The sequence below is a fragment of the Lipophrys pholis genome (genome assembly GCF_963383615.2).
Source record: "Lipophrys pholis genome assembly, chromosome: 16".
Lineage (NCBI taxonomy): Eukaryota > Metazoa > Chordata > Actinopteri > Blenniiformes > Blenniidae > Lipophrys > Lipophrys pholis.
Genome location: NC_137634.1, coordinates 13,737,848 through 13,752,367, shown reverse-complemented (window position 1 = coordinate 13,752,367; position 14,520 = coordinate 13,737,848). Strand labels below are relative to the sequence as shown.

The 14,520-nt window shown below is 41.9% G+C and overlaps 1 protein-coding gene across 1 annotated transcript; it reads left to right on the top strand.

Moving 5' to 3' along the window:
• Positions 1–6,781: 6,781 nt before the first annotated feature.
• Positions 6,782–12,210, top strand: puraa (purine-rich element binding protein Aa). Its single transcript, XM_080483674.1, has 2 exons — positions 6,782–7,008; positions 10,852–12,210. Exon 2 carries the CDS (start codon positions 10,930–10,932, stop codon positions 11,785–11,787), a length of 858 nt encoding a protein of 285 aa, XP_080339800.1. The 5' UTR covers positions 6,782–7,008; positions 10,852–10,929; the 3' UTR covers positions 11,788–12,210.
• The last annotated feature ends 2,310 nt before the right edge of the window (positions 12,211–14,520 follow it).

Genomic DNA, 14,520 nt, shown 5'->3' with positions numbered 1-14,520 from the left:
AAGAAGTAGAGGCTATTTTCAATCTCAGACACAGATTTATTTTCATGATACTCCAACACTTGACTACGACTATCACTTAACACTTCGCACAGCCCAGTGCCTGAAAGACTTAAAACACCAATTACTCTCATCAGACGTTCCTTTCTCTAAAAGTCGCACTGAGCAAACAGAAATCAGCCCTGACCTGAATCAGTGCACCTCTGCCACGTCAACTTTTCCGTCCCTGCTGAATTGGAACTTCAGCGATCACAAAAGATGGACGACCAATGTCCCCTGACTATCATAATGTTAGCTTGTAGAATTCTGTCTTTATAAATGTAGAGTACAAGTCTGAGTGATTGTGAGAAAGTGCCTAATGGACAGGAAAATGAGCGACCAATTACACAGAATGGCCATAGCCCTTTTTCACACGTCTTATAAATATAAATCAAGCTATCTTGTCAGTGTGGAGGAGCCAAGCAAAGCTTCAGCAGAGCTAAAATTCTATATAAATGACCCTGTGAGGATTGGAAAAAAAAAAAAAAACACTTCCACAACACATACAGTTTAACCTCACATAGTTATAAATGGAAACAAATCTGTTCATCCAGACTGAGGCAACAACCAATGAAAACAGTTTACTCATTCTTTCCTTAACATCACAGTATTTGGCGGTGAAATACAGCAAATGTTACCACTGCCTGCTTGATGAGCTTCTTATTAGAGTGACACTGTCAACCTGTGCCTGCATCTTGACGCTGAAAGTGCTCCCAGACAAACTTGCGGGGCAGGAGCGACCCAAGCTGTCATTCATGTTCTATGTCTAGCTTTTCTAAGGAGCTCTTTCAAATCACAGAAACATGCATCGCCTGGAGCAAAATCTTGCCTGTCTACCACCTCAATTCAGCAGCTGAGACCTGCGTACAGTGGATCTTCACTGTGACAGATTAGTAACAGCCTGTGCAAACAAAACAATATCGTTACACCGAAACCACTTCTAAAGAACACAAGGACTGCAGGAGCAGGAGTGCTTTGCATGTTTGTATTTCACATGTACTGTATGAAGGTTTTAAGACAACGTGCAACTCCTCAACTCAGAGGACCTCCTGATGCACCTAAATATTGCCATGTCTCCCACTAGTCTGAATACACCCACACACATGTCGTTCTCCTCCATGGAGTCTGTGAATAGACAGAAAGCTGGGGGGCCCTCACCTAACACACTTGTTTTATGACAAAGCTTGTGATTTAGGCCGAGCCATGAGGGACAAAAACACTATTGTTATGCCAAATAATAGCTAAAAGGCAAAAGTGACATATTTGAAATTACACTTCAAAGTACAACAGTGTCAGGTTTGATTCCAATGTAACATATTCACTTTCATTAGATGAACTACTGTCTTGTTTTTCTGTCATCTGTCACACATTATAATGTCAGACGCTGAGTGAATTGAAATAAATGACATACTAAATCTCACATGATCCACAAAAGTTGGAAACACAGAATAAGAAAATGCGATTTTTGACTACCTTTTCTTTATCTGTCAGAAGGCACAAATCAGCAGCTGAACTGGTATATTTTTACTAATGACATAGAGAAGAAAATAGGTTCTTTGAGTTCTACTTCCACTGCAGTTCAACAAACAACGACAATAAAACGATGGGAAAATAAGAAGGATGTGGGACTATATCAATTATCAGGTAATTTCAGGTGTGAAACTAGCAATGTAACTATAGGATACCATGTACTGTTTTAGCCTGTGAATCAAGTGTGACAAACATACCTGCTATATGCTGTGCAACCTTCTTTTAAATTGACTCTCCCCGGAAATACCATCATCTTGCTAAGATACCTGACTGAGTTGTTAAAAACTCTGCTCATCTTATACAAACCATTATCACTGTATGATCTGCTTAAGACACATGAAACCAACAAAAGCAGAATGATAACCATGATAACCTCACTTGAACTTCTGATTGCATTGTTTTGTCTTGCTGTTGTTTCCCTTTCCTTTTCGGCTGACACCCAGAGCTCCCAGCTGACTGGGTCCTGAGGAAGTGGTGCAGGTGGTGAGCGCTGCAGGTAACCTTTTAGTCAAAGGCAGCCCTAAGGAGCAGGAAGACAACAACTGCATCGCTTTGAGAATTGTACAGTATGTTCACGCAATCCCCCAGGTTGCACACTCCGCACCTTGTGTACCTCTGCACTAGAGGGATTGAAGGCAGGTTTGGATGTGCGTTAAAATACACAGACGTACGAATTTGATGTTCACTAACCTAATATGAGAGGAAAAAGTAATGCAAAGAAGATTGTTGATTTCTCGTGTTTTCTGAATGAAAGCTGGAGTTCAATGGGCTATTAGGATACTTTCACTACTTCTGACATACTGTCTGAATGAAAAGTTCTGCTAATGATTGGGTGACGGGAGAGTCACATTGTAGATGTGAAGGCAGAAATCACACTAAATAAATAGCCCTGCATGTACAGTAGTGTAACAGTGCCAAATCAAATACTTTGCTGAGCGCTTTCCACTCAATAAATGCCTCAAGAAATCTGTGTGGCAACTTAGTCTGGAACTATAGGTGGCTCTGAACATCTGATCACCGCAATGCTGAGCTTAACTAAGTGGCACAAAAACAGATGAAGGATATTTAGGTTGTTTGAGAAACCCAAGAGTGTGAAGTCTATTTTGTATTACTCCGTCTGTTGGGATGATGAGTTTAAAAGCCAGAGTGGGTGTGGCAAAACCGGGAGGAGAAGGAAGAGTGTGTGTCTCATGAGTACAGGCTAAGAGGATTTAGGAAGGTAGCAGCCCTGAGCACACATCATGTCCTAAGCTACAACACTTCGCTGCAAATGTGTTTACTAAGATTTATGAGTGGCATAACCTCTAGCTGTATCAAACATTTAGAGTAAAGAAGAGAAAACAGCTCAAATTTCAAAGTTATGTTGCAACCTGGCCGGCATGGGACATAAGCTGTAAACGCAAGGGCACAAGCAAAGGACTGGCCAGAGGATAAGCACTGACAGATCCAGACCCAGAGATCCAGTCACAAAGTATACTTCTGCACTACCTTGCACGACTCAACATACTCATTTCACCACGCGGAAGCACATGAAAACGTCTAACCGTAATCACATTGTTGGGGACGTGGGAATTAAAGTAAGTTTTAACCAAAAATGTGTGTCAGTTCACCTTGAACAGTATATTAGCAATAATATACTGCAATAGTGTAATACTTTTCTTAGTCTAGACATTAAAGTCAAAGTTGGTGGACTGAGGGGGAGGAAGGGACAGAAAGAGGACAAACTGCACAAAAAACTATAAGAAACACATGCAATATGATCCACAATGGGAATTAAACTCAAACCTAACGTTGTTGCAAAAGGATATAGTGTTAAAATTACTCCTTGGGTGCAACATCTATTGATAAAACACCGTTTCTGAAGTACTTGGGAATAATAAAGAAAACTCTAAACACTCGCATGGTAATGTTGATTATTTCATGTGCTGAATTATAAAAGGATTGCAAGCCAGTACTGCAACGAAAGTTGCTGGCTGACTTCATGTTAAAATGCATGTATGCGAAAAAGGACATAAACTTTAATAAGCTATGGAGAAGTGTGGGGTATTAAGCATTAATGCAGGGCATGAGCCTAAATATAGCCCAGGAGCCAATTTGCTTAGGGCAGCGTGATTTTCCACACGTGATCGCGGTGATAGAGGCCGCTGTCCCTGGTCCTGAAATCATACCCGGCACCTTAGAAGCTACATGTGGAGTGCTCCTTGGAGAAGCTACAACTGCACTAAGAATCAAACCATCACACAAAACCTCGGACATATAAGATATAACTATGTGTTGTGTGAATCGTCTTTAAATAGCCAAAGTAATGAGAGTTTACTTGATGCAGATCGCTCAATACACACAGACTGCAATTCCTCACAAGCAACAGTGCGAGGCGCATGTCTAATGCAGTCCAGGGAGAGAGAAAGAGAGAAAGAGAGTTTGATTGATCATGTGGGCTATGGGAGCCTGCGAGAGTTGTCGAAAATTGCTGCATAGACGCCCCTTAGGCACCTATCTGGTACCCAATGACTCCAAGCCATGCTGTGGCCGATATAACCACAATTTAACAGGAAGCCTGTCACCAAAAGCCCCGAGACAGGGGCTGACAAGAGACCGTTCATTCTTCCGGGTTGGACTTCACCGGTAATCCACAATCGGCTACATTAACTTACCGCAGTCCTCACACAAGATCTTCCCAACATCCTTTTTAAGGTTCTTTCCACTCGTATCAAGAGGCGCAAACGATGCCTTGAAAACCAAGGGCTCGTCAGTGGGGTCCATGAAAAAAATGTACTTGTGGTTCTTCTTCACTTTGGTGCACGGAGCCTCAGATCCAAATTCCCCCACGGTGACGAGCTGTTCTCTCTCCAGACCCCCGCTGTTCAGGGGCCAAACATCCAGCACTTTGACATTCACACGGTACGGCTCCGCAGAGACGTTCACAGGCGTAGACTGCACCTTGCCCTCGATCACCACGGCGGATTTGTAAGCCTGGTCCTGCAGGGAATTCAAACTCGGGGAGTAGCAGGCGAATGAGACCCCGATGACCAGCATGGATAAATGCACTGAATCAAGCCTCATGCCGCCTGCTTTGGCTCGGTGGTCGCTGGTCGCGTTGCGGCAGGGCTCTCTCGGCTGCGGGGCGATGGCGATGGAGCTGGGTTGGATGAAGAGACGGCGAGTAGGCTCCAGTAGCACGGCAGCGCGGCAGACCTTGCATAAGTGTCCATGCCATCGGGATCCGCTGCTTTTTCGAGTGATTTTCAATGGGTAAACAGCAGCTTTGAAACGAGGGGGGGGGGCGCGCGGGGTGACACTGGGTCTGGAATCCACTCAGCGTATTCTAATAATAAGGCATTGTAGAAAAGCTATGCGAGGAAATCTCCCATCCAGAAGAAGCCCCCCTACGCTGCCATAGTAGCCTTAACTGCAAGACGACGCCACTCTTATCTTTGCCCAAAAATTGCAGTGGTGGGGTACCGCGAAGATGGTTTTCTGTATCATCTGCAGCGGAGAGAAAAGACGCAAAATGCTGCAGTGAACCACAAGTTTGGTAGTCCGGTCGCAAAACAAAAAGCCACCTTTTCATTCCACAAAATGAAACAATTATTTCTGGTCGGCAGCGACAACGCCAATACGCCGCCTTCCACCGCGGCTCTCTCTCCGCCTCCTCGCGCCACAGACGGAGAGAAAATAACGCCGATTGCCAAGGGGCTCCGTCAACAAAAACGCAGGATCGGAGCACTCGGAAACAGGCAACCGACGGACCGAAAGGGTCGATCTCCTCACTCCCAAAACCCTGTTACTGTATGTCAATCACTCCATGGCGTTTTATCGGCGGTGATCTCACGTTATAATGAAAGAAATGGAATCTTAAATCCATGACTGTCCCTCCTCAAAAGCGCATCCTACTGTAGCCAAGGCATCACTCCAGAAAAAAAAAAGGGGGGAAGAAAAGAAGAAGAAATACATTCACATTGAAAATTGCAGCCGCATATAGTCCGGTGAGCCCACAGAAATCATATGGCTGCGATGACTAAGGCTGCGAAAGCATTTCAGAGTCTTCAAGAGACTGTTTTGAATGAGTTTTGCGTCTCATCCCATTAAGTCATGCCCTGCATTCAGGTCACATTCACTGCTCTGACTCAAAAAAAAAAAAAAACTGATGTTGAAGAACCGCATTAAATCTATACAGCTAAAACAGCTGCACAATGAAGTCCAACTATAAATTAAAAATATATATATTATAACATGTATTTAAGGGAAAATGCAATCAAACTGCACTGCGTTTGTATAATTTTGATTGAATGTGTTATAAAAGCTCCGTGAAAGGACTTTGGAAACAATCTGGATCTTACTGGGAAGATCAAATTAACACAGAAATATCGATCGTCATTTTCAGTCATTATTGTCATGGTTTTATTACGCCTTATTGTCAGATAGAATGCGGATACAGGATGTTGGAGTGATAGTTTCCACAAAGAGCGACATCTGCTGACCAAAACGGATTCTAAAGCAATTTGAAACATACTTAATGTAAATGCAGCTGTGAAACAGCAAGGTTAGAAATGTAACGAGAGCAGTGTTAAGTTTGAAATATGTGGTGGGAACTAACCTGAAATCCAATGACATCTGAGTGGAGTTTTGCCATATTCAGGGAAATACATGAGGTTTACATCCTATCACCTGTATGAGCAAGTTTTAAAACGATTGATTTGGCACAATGAAATGTGGAAAACAGCAAAACACATACAGGAATTAGAGATTGTGTTGAAAGTGTCGCGTATACAGGCGCGGAGCAGAAGTGGCTGCTCTCCGTGGTGCTGATTTTTTCTTCTTCTATAGATTATATAAATTAAACCTCTTGACTGTTAAAGTCAAACACATGCACGCATCGGCATAACTTATTGCTGCATGAGATCTATTTCTCCAGTCTGGATACCATCCGGGTGACTGAGTGTTTTTAACAACAGTTCAAACACAACAGACACGTGGTGTGTGACTCGATGGGTGTAACGGTCACTCCCTAAAATGACGTGAAGTGTGACAAAGATCGTGGCGTGAAAACCGGGAGTGTGCGCTGGGATCACTTCACCCTTTCCTTCGTTGCAGATGATGCCCAAATAGTCTCTGCCCTACCTGTTGTTGCCATTAGACGGCGAGGTTGCAATCCCTGACTCGAGCCGACGGGTGGCGCACGTGCACCGCGTTTCCACGTTTGCGTGTTGACATCAGAGGTGAAACGTGCGGCGTTGAACTTGTGCGTGCGACTGTCTCAGTCCGTGCCACGACTCTCCGTGCCTTGTCCATCTTGTGGAGCAGACACTCCGCAGGTTCCTGTGCCGTCACGAAGGCCTTCCGAGTGGCTTCACATGCGTCCGCTGCCTCGTCTCGTCTCCTGCGGCTCGCCGTCGAGGCTTTGAGGCGCTGCGCCCGCAGACTGAGCGGGGAGGGGGGGAGGTACGTAGGTGCTCGGTGCAAAGACGCTTTATTTACACGCATTTCGAATTGTTACTGTCCTGCTTAAACGTCGGAATGTGCAGCCCGAGCATGTGACATCGCTTCGCAGAGTTTGCAGAAGCATGACATGCGAGCTATCGGGCCGGAAACATGACGGGAGCTGCGCGTTGGAGCGACGCCACCGCCGCATTCCTCTTGTTTTTGGATGTAGGGCGAAACTTTCACGACTGATTTTAACCGACTGCGACGACAACTACACCTTCTCAGGCTGAAGTCTGCGCTGGATGTGGCCTCAAGATATAAACTGGACTGATTTTATAAATCCATATTCACGATTAAAATCTGGCCCGAAAATGGGACAAGTACAAAGCGGATGGCAGATTAGTTGAATTGGCAGGTTGTTTGCTGGACTGATAAAAACAGGACACATAAATGTGGTGGTCTTACGTTAAAAACGTAAGAATGTGGTTAAGCAAAAGATAAGGGACTTAAATTTGAGAGTTTTAAATGAGGAATATAGGCCACGTTATGTTTCAGGCTACATCAAAGCTATCAGCAATCCTTATTCATCTGATATCCTCTAATATCTTCAATAATAACATTTCTACATGAAGGGCTTACATTGATGCAGCCAGGCTCCTGTGAAGCTGATGAGAGAATTAAAAGCTGTTAAGAAAACCAGAGAGGCATGGCAAAAGCGACGTAACTGTATTAATTTAAATATTCACAAGGTCGAACACAAATAAAATTAATTTTAATAAATGCATTCAAGCAAGTAAAACTTACAAGACGGTTAACAGACATAGGTGTATAACCTGTGTGACATTAATTTAACTTGTATGTGTTTGTTGTTGTTGTTGTTGTTGTTTTCAAAGTGAATGAGTTTTCTTTTTACTTTTCCCCCCAATTATTATCGACCTCGTTGTGTGACGCATCTTTTAGAGTAAAAACTGGTCACGGTTCAATGAGTTCAAAATACTAACAAAACAGCGATTAGGGTCAATTTAAAGGTAGAAAAAAAAAAGGGGGGGGGGACTATGGTATCTTTCAGGCCTGCTATAGCGCCTCGCCTCTTGCAGGTTTAGAACGAAGTGCTGAATATTATAGGCTGGATTTTTCCCAGATTCCCATTAAATGTCTACTTTTTTTTTTTTATACAAGCATGTTCAAGTTATTACAGACTTTATGGATTATGTTTTTTTTTTAAATAATCCATCATTATTTTCATTGTAGCCTATATATATATATTTTTTTTCCATGCAGTCTAAAAATGAAAAGCACAGCAATTAATTTTTTTTTAAATTAAAATATGCATGCAGCACGTGGGATTTCTAAGTGGTCGGAGATCTGTGGATTTTATACAATAGAATGGCATTCCACTCCGTTGTATTTACAATTTCAGATCTTCAAAACATCTTTATGGAATATACAGACATAACTGTCACTCAGTCTATTATATATATATTTTATTCTTCTTTTTTTTTTAAATCTGGTTAATGTGCAATTAAAAAAATAATAATTTAAAATGAAAGGCGCATTGGGGAAAAAGTCGCGTATCAATCGCACTAACTCAAAAGGCCTCAGATTACACAATTTGACATTTTAGAAAAATACTGCATCCCATAAAAGGAATATAATTGTTAGTTTCCAACTAAGAAAAGCCCCAAGATCAATTCTCACTAGTTTAAAACAGGTATTTATCAAGTATACGCTTCGAATTGAGAGATCCTCGACTTGCCATCATTCGGACATTCGGGAGGAAAATCGTCATCCATGGAGTTAAAAAAAGAAGAAGGATGAATTGAAGATCAGGTCAGACGTTATAATCAAGTAGATGTGGTCTGGGACCGACATGGTTTCATAGTTTCTCACATTGTTTTTCTTTCAAATGATCTCATGTGCTTTTTTAAATTATGCTCTTTGTTTTTTTGGTTTTTTTTTTAGACCTGAGAAAAACGGCCAGTCTCCATCGATTATATCCAATGGCTGAATGAAGAATAAAAAAAATTCTAATGATATGAGTGTGAATTGGTCCGTTCAGAGTAATTAAGTTATTAAACAGAAACATTTGAACCTGTTGCTAAGACGGAAGACAATTTACAGTGGATGAAGTATTTCCCAGGTTTTTGCACAACTGAGCGGTTGCGGGTAAATATTGTGTCTTATATTTGAAATTGCTATTTTTTCTCTTCTCTTTTTTTTTTTTTTAGGAATCAAGGCTGCGCTTTTTAAAATGATCTGTATTTGTCCAAACGACTCTTATGCATCATATTATTGCGAGCGTGCTACTAAATTACAAATACAACAACTTTAATATAGTCAGACAGTGCTGAATGCAAATGTTTAAGTTTTGAAATGTTTTGATTATTTAATAGTGACAGTCAATAATGTGGCCTTGCCTCTGAAACACACTCCCAGTGCAGTGGTGGCACAACAGGTGAGCAGCCGTCTATCCTGTTCAGATTTACACACATGAAGCTACAGTTGTGTTATACCACAATTTTAAAAATAGAAAAAACAAGCATGGACACCGTTCATAGTTGACGTGACATGGGAAAAAATAAATAGCGAGGCGGAGGCCTGTTCACTGAATAATTAAGGAGCAGGCCTATGAAGTATAGCGCCCTCCGCAATACAGGATACAGGCTTTATAGCTCGCAAGGAACGATGCATACAAATCATAAATAAGATTCTGTTCAAATAATTTGACATCTATTCTAAGGTCATCAATGATTTTATTTTGCTGGATTCAACAGGAGTTATTAAACTCCAGTCTTAATGGACGGAGCGGTGAGGCTGTGCTGTACCGATCATAGATATACTTCATTTATGGGTGCTGTTATATTCAATATGATGATCTGATACATTTATACCAAATGGAAATACAAGTCCAAGTTCACCATAACCAAAGCTTGTAGAAGGCAGCTCGGTTAAGTGCGATTATTATACAAAAAGATAAGTGGATCTATTTTGTGTAATGGCGTTACCTCTCACAGTGTGATTAAAAAAACTTTTAAAATTATTCTAAAATCAAAGATTAAATATTGGTTTAATATTGGTTGATTGGTCGATTTTTAGTCTCCCTTTGCCTCGAATGCTTTTAGCTCATCTGCACTAAATTACGAAGTTGTAGATATAAAGAATGACACCGAGCAAGTGAAAAATCGAAAATTGTCACGTTTTTAAATCGATATATTTAATTGATACGATATATATGATAAATAACCAAATTGTATGTTTAAATGAACTGAATAAATATAGTTTATGCCCCATAAAGTTTTGGATATATCGCTGACTGCAGCAATGCTTGCGAAGCTATTTTATTCATAATAATATTGGAAATATATAGTTTTGTAATGGCATTACCACAATGCAGTGTGAATTATAGAAGAGTTAAACCTGAAGCACTAAACAAAATAAAGTGGGTTTTTTTGGCTTGCAAATTACTGAGTTTGTCCTTTTTTTTTTAAGCCGAAGAAACTTTTAATAAGCAAGTTGTCAAATGATCAAGTCAAGAGACAACATGTGCAATTCATAGACATAGGTGTGATTTTAACCAGTAGATCACAGTGAATGTATTAATGTACTTTCCCCTATAACTAAAACATAACAGAGGGAAAATGTGGGTATTTCCAGGTCAGCAGTCGCAGTTATCGCTGAGACTATTTCTGAAACGAAACTTAAGCAGCCTCTTAATCGTTTCCCTTCAATAAGCCTGCCTGGTTTCGTTTTGACGCAGCGACAGCTCATTGCATGGACGATACACGGAGAAGTCGGAGTGATCGTTCTGCATTAAAAAACATTTTTAAGTTGTTGGGTTTTTTTTCCTCCTTGTGTGTGCAGATCTCGCGAGAGCTCCGCGCGGCTGTAGCTGGCCGTGGCTTTGCAGCAGACAGAGGGAGAAGGCAGGCAGGCAGCATCATGGCGGACAGAGACAGTGGAAGTGAGCAGGGAGGAGCAGCCCCGGGCCCGGGCTTCGCTTCCATGCACCTTGCGGCCGGAGGGGCGGGCTCGGCTTCCGGGCTCCAGCACGAGACGCAGGAGCTGGCGTCGAAGAGGGTTGACATCCAAAACAAACGCTTCTATTTGGACGTAAAGCAGAACGCGAAGGGCCGCTTCTTGAAGATAGCAGAAGTCGGGGCCGGTGGAAACAAGAGCCGCCTCACTCTGTCCATGTCCGTGGCGGTCGAGTTCCGCGACTACTTGGGGGACTTCATCGAACACTATGCCCAGCTGGGGCCGAGCCACCCGGGGATGGTACAAGACGAGCCCCGGCGGGCGCTGAAGAGCGAGTTCTTGGTGCGGGAGAATCGGAAATACTACATGGATCTGAAAGAGAACCAGAGGGGACGGTTCCTCAGGATCCGACAGACCGTTAACCGGGGACCGGGTTTGGGATCCACGCAGGGCCAGACCATTGCACTGCCCGCGCAGGGACTTATTGAGTTTCGTGACGCTTTGGCTAAACTTATTGACGATTACGGCGTGGAGGACGAGCCTGCGGAGTTGCCCGAGGGGTCATCATTGACTGTGGACAACAAGCGCTTTTTCTTCGACGTCGGGTCCAATAAGTACGGGGTGTTCATGAGGGTAAGCGAGGTGAAGCCCACGTACCGCAACTCGATCACGGTGCCCTACAAAGTGTGGTCCAAATTTGGGAATACTTTCTGTAAATACTCCGAGGAGATGAAGAAGATCCAGGAGAAGCAGCGGGAGAAAAGGGCATGCGAGCTGCAGCAACAAGAGGAGATGCAGGCGGATGATGGAGACGAGGATTGATAAGAGAGCGGGAGGAAGGAGAAAAGAAAAGAAAAGAAAAGAAAACGTGCAAGAGTAATGAAAATAACAAGAGAATTATAATTAAAACTCTACTGTATAAAGAAAGAAATCTAAAGATTTAACTGTAATGGTCTAACTCCAAGGGAGCATCACCCACAATATAAGAAACCTCCACAACCTGACAGTTATGACATGTTGTCACTCATCGCTGGATGTTACCCCACTTATCCACCATTAATACAGTAACAGGCTGCTAAACAAAGTAATAACATTATATTTGAACATGGTTTCCTACTTGACGATATTGAACTGAGTGTTGATTTCCCTGATTAACAGAAAAAAAACCAACAAAAAAAACCAACAACTTTTGTACCAGTTAAAGCTATTGTAAAAAAAAACAACAACAAAAAAAAAGTGTTTGCAATGTTCAAATGGAATAATTGCCGAGTTCAGGGGGGGAGGGGGGGGGGGTCCTTTTCATGTGAGCTAATGACTTCAGCACAAATCAGATATTTTAATTTTTAAACCAAAATTCAAAAAGTTTGTAAAAGGTTATCACATGTACTTGCCATCCTATTTACCTTTACCTGTGAGTAGAGATGTGTTTACACATAAATCATATGAGGGCTAGGCCTGCTTTGGAAAACTGGTTAGATGTCATGCAGTATATCTATATCTATATCTATATATATAGATATATATAAAGGAATATGTAGGCATTTTCATGAGATGAAATAAGTGCTCTATTTGTTGTGCAATATGCACTGCATAAAAATCAAATATATATTGAACTGGTCAATGGATCCTGAGTGAGGACATTTGCCAGAAGCATTCAAAGAAATATTAATATTGTGATTTCCGTTGAAAATGTTGCCATGCAGATGGATATATCATAGACTACCTTTGTGTCTCGTTGTTAATGCAATGTGTTCATTATAAAGGTACTAAATGTGTATTTGATAGAGGGAATGCAGTGACAACATGTAGCAAAAAGGCCCAAATCGCAGATCCTGTAAGAAGACAAACATCCTGCACAAACTGTGTTAATTGGTCAAATCCAGCAGAGCATTATTGGTTCGTATTTCTGAAACGGAGACGTTTTGTTTTCTTGTTTAGTCATACAAGTCGAAATGGTGCCAAGGAGTGCTGTTGCTGCATGTTAATCTGCACTAAGATTTCGTTGGTTTCCCAAAATATTGGCTCAAGGACCCTTCCATACGTATCTAAATCTGCCTGTAGTTCACCAATCTCAAGTTCCAAGTACTGAGCGAGTTCCATCCAAAGGTTTGGTGTAGTTCTAGTGGAAGTTGTTTAAAAGTGTCATTTTTAAAAGGAGCGACCTTGTGAACAGTAATCAAAACACCACCAACACAGAATGAGGGCTTCTGAGAAGCACGCCTGGCTCAGCCGTGACGACTGGGGTCCGATTCACCTTGTTGGATCTCGAGTCGTTCCCGTCCCGAAAAGGTTTAGGATCCCGAGATGTGACGCTCAGTGGGGCTACTTTAGATACACGCTCTTAGCTCTACTTCAGATTTGTAAGCCCAAATATCTACCTGTTGATGGTGAGATTTTGTCTTTGGACTAATTGTAAATATTTGGGCTGCCACACGGAAAATAACTGGTTCTAGTCCAGTTCAGTCGCATCTCATAGATGTGTGATAGCGGTTTTATAAACTCTGTCAGTAATCTCCAGAGAAGCTGACAACAATCAGATAATGTCAGAGTTACCTCAGCATTGAATTAAATGATTGCTCCCATGTTTAGATTGACTGGAAACCAGCAAACTAGACTGTCCTTGACCACCTATTTTTGGAGCCTTTGGTATAGCCTAAAAGATACCTGATTGGGAGCATCCTCTTCAGCATATAAACAACCTGGTGCCTTACACACTCCGCATGCTTACACGCTGGCCTGGTGCTTTGGATCGCAGTTTGGCTTCTTTTTTTGTGTTCTCGTTTCCTGTTTCTTCCATTTAAAAAAAAAAAATTTAATCTTCTTTTGTGTCCTGGCCCCCTTGTGTGCTTGTGCACGACTCGTGGTGCTAAAAAGGGTTCGTTCCGAACTCTTTAACAAAACAAAAACAAACAAAAAACAAACAGCAGGAGCACTATTCTTAACTTTTTTTTTTTTTTTTCCTGCTGCCTTCCCTCCTTCCCTATAACTTCATTGCCATCCCCGTTCCCCAGCCATCCAGGTATCGGCCTACTTGTAAACATGGAAAAAGGGGTGGTCACCTTGATGCAAGATGATGCAGAAGAGTCGGCTCTTCACTAGCCAAGCGCACTAGCAGGGAGAGCAGGGGCGGAGTGTCAACATCAGCAGTGGCCTGACATGAGCGAAATTGTTGGAAAGCCCCCACACCCCTTGAAAATGCTTGTTCTTTGGCTTGGGTAGTTACGTGTAAGTTATTTGCTCAAATAATGGGGAGTAGCAAGCATGTCTTGTTTTGTTATTTTGCTATTTTTGTTTCTTTTGTTTTTATCTAGTTTGACCTTTCTGGCGTTATTCCACATTATTTGTAATTTTGGAATGTTTTCGCCCACAAAAAAAAATATATCTTTTTTTTTTTTTTTGTGCAACATTTCATCACTGTGTGCAATATCGTATGTGCCAATGGTGGCAATATATGTATATCAATTAAATATATGATTACTATTTGAAAGCATGTGGCTGAATTCCATGTTCTTTTTTCTCTCTCGAAGGAGTTGTACGCCTTTATTTGCACTCAAA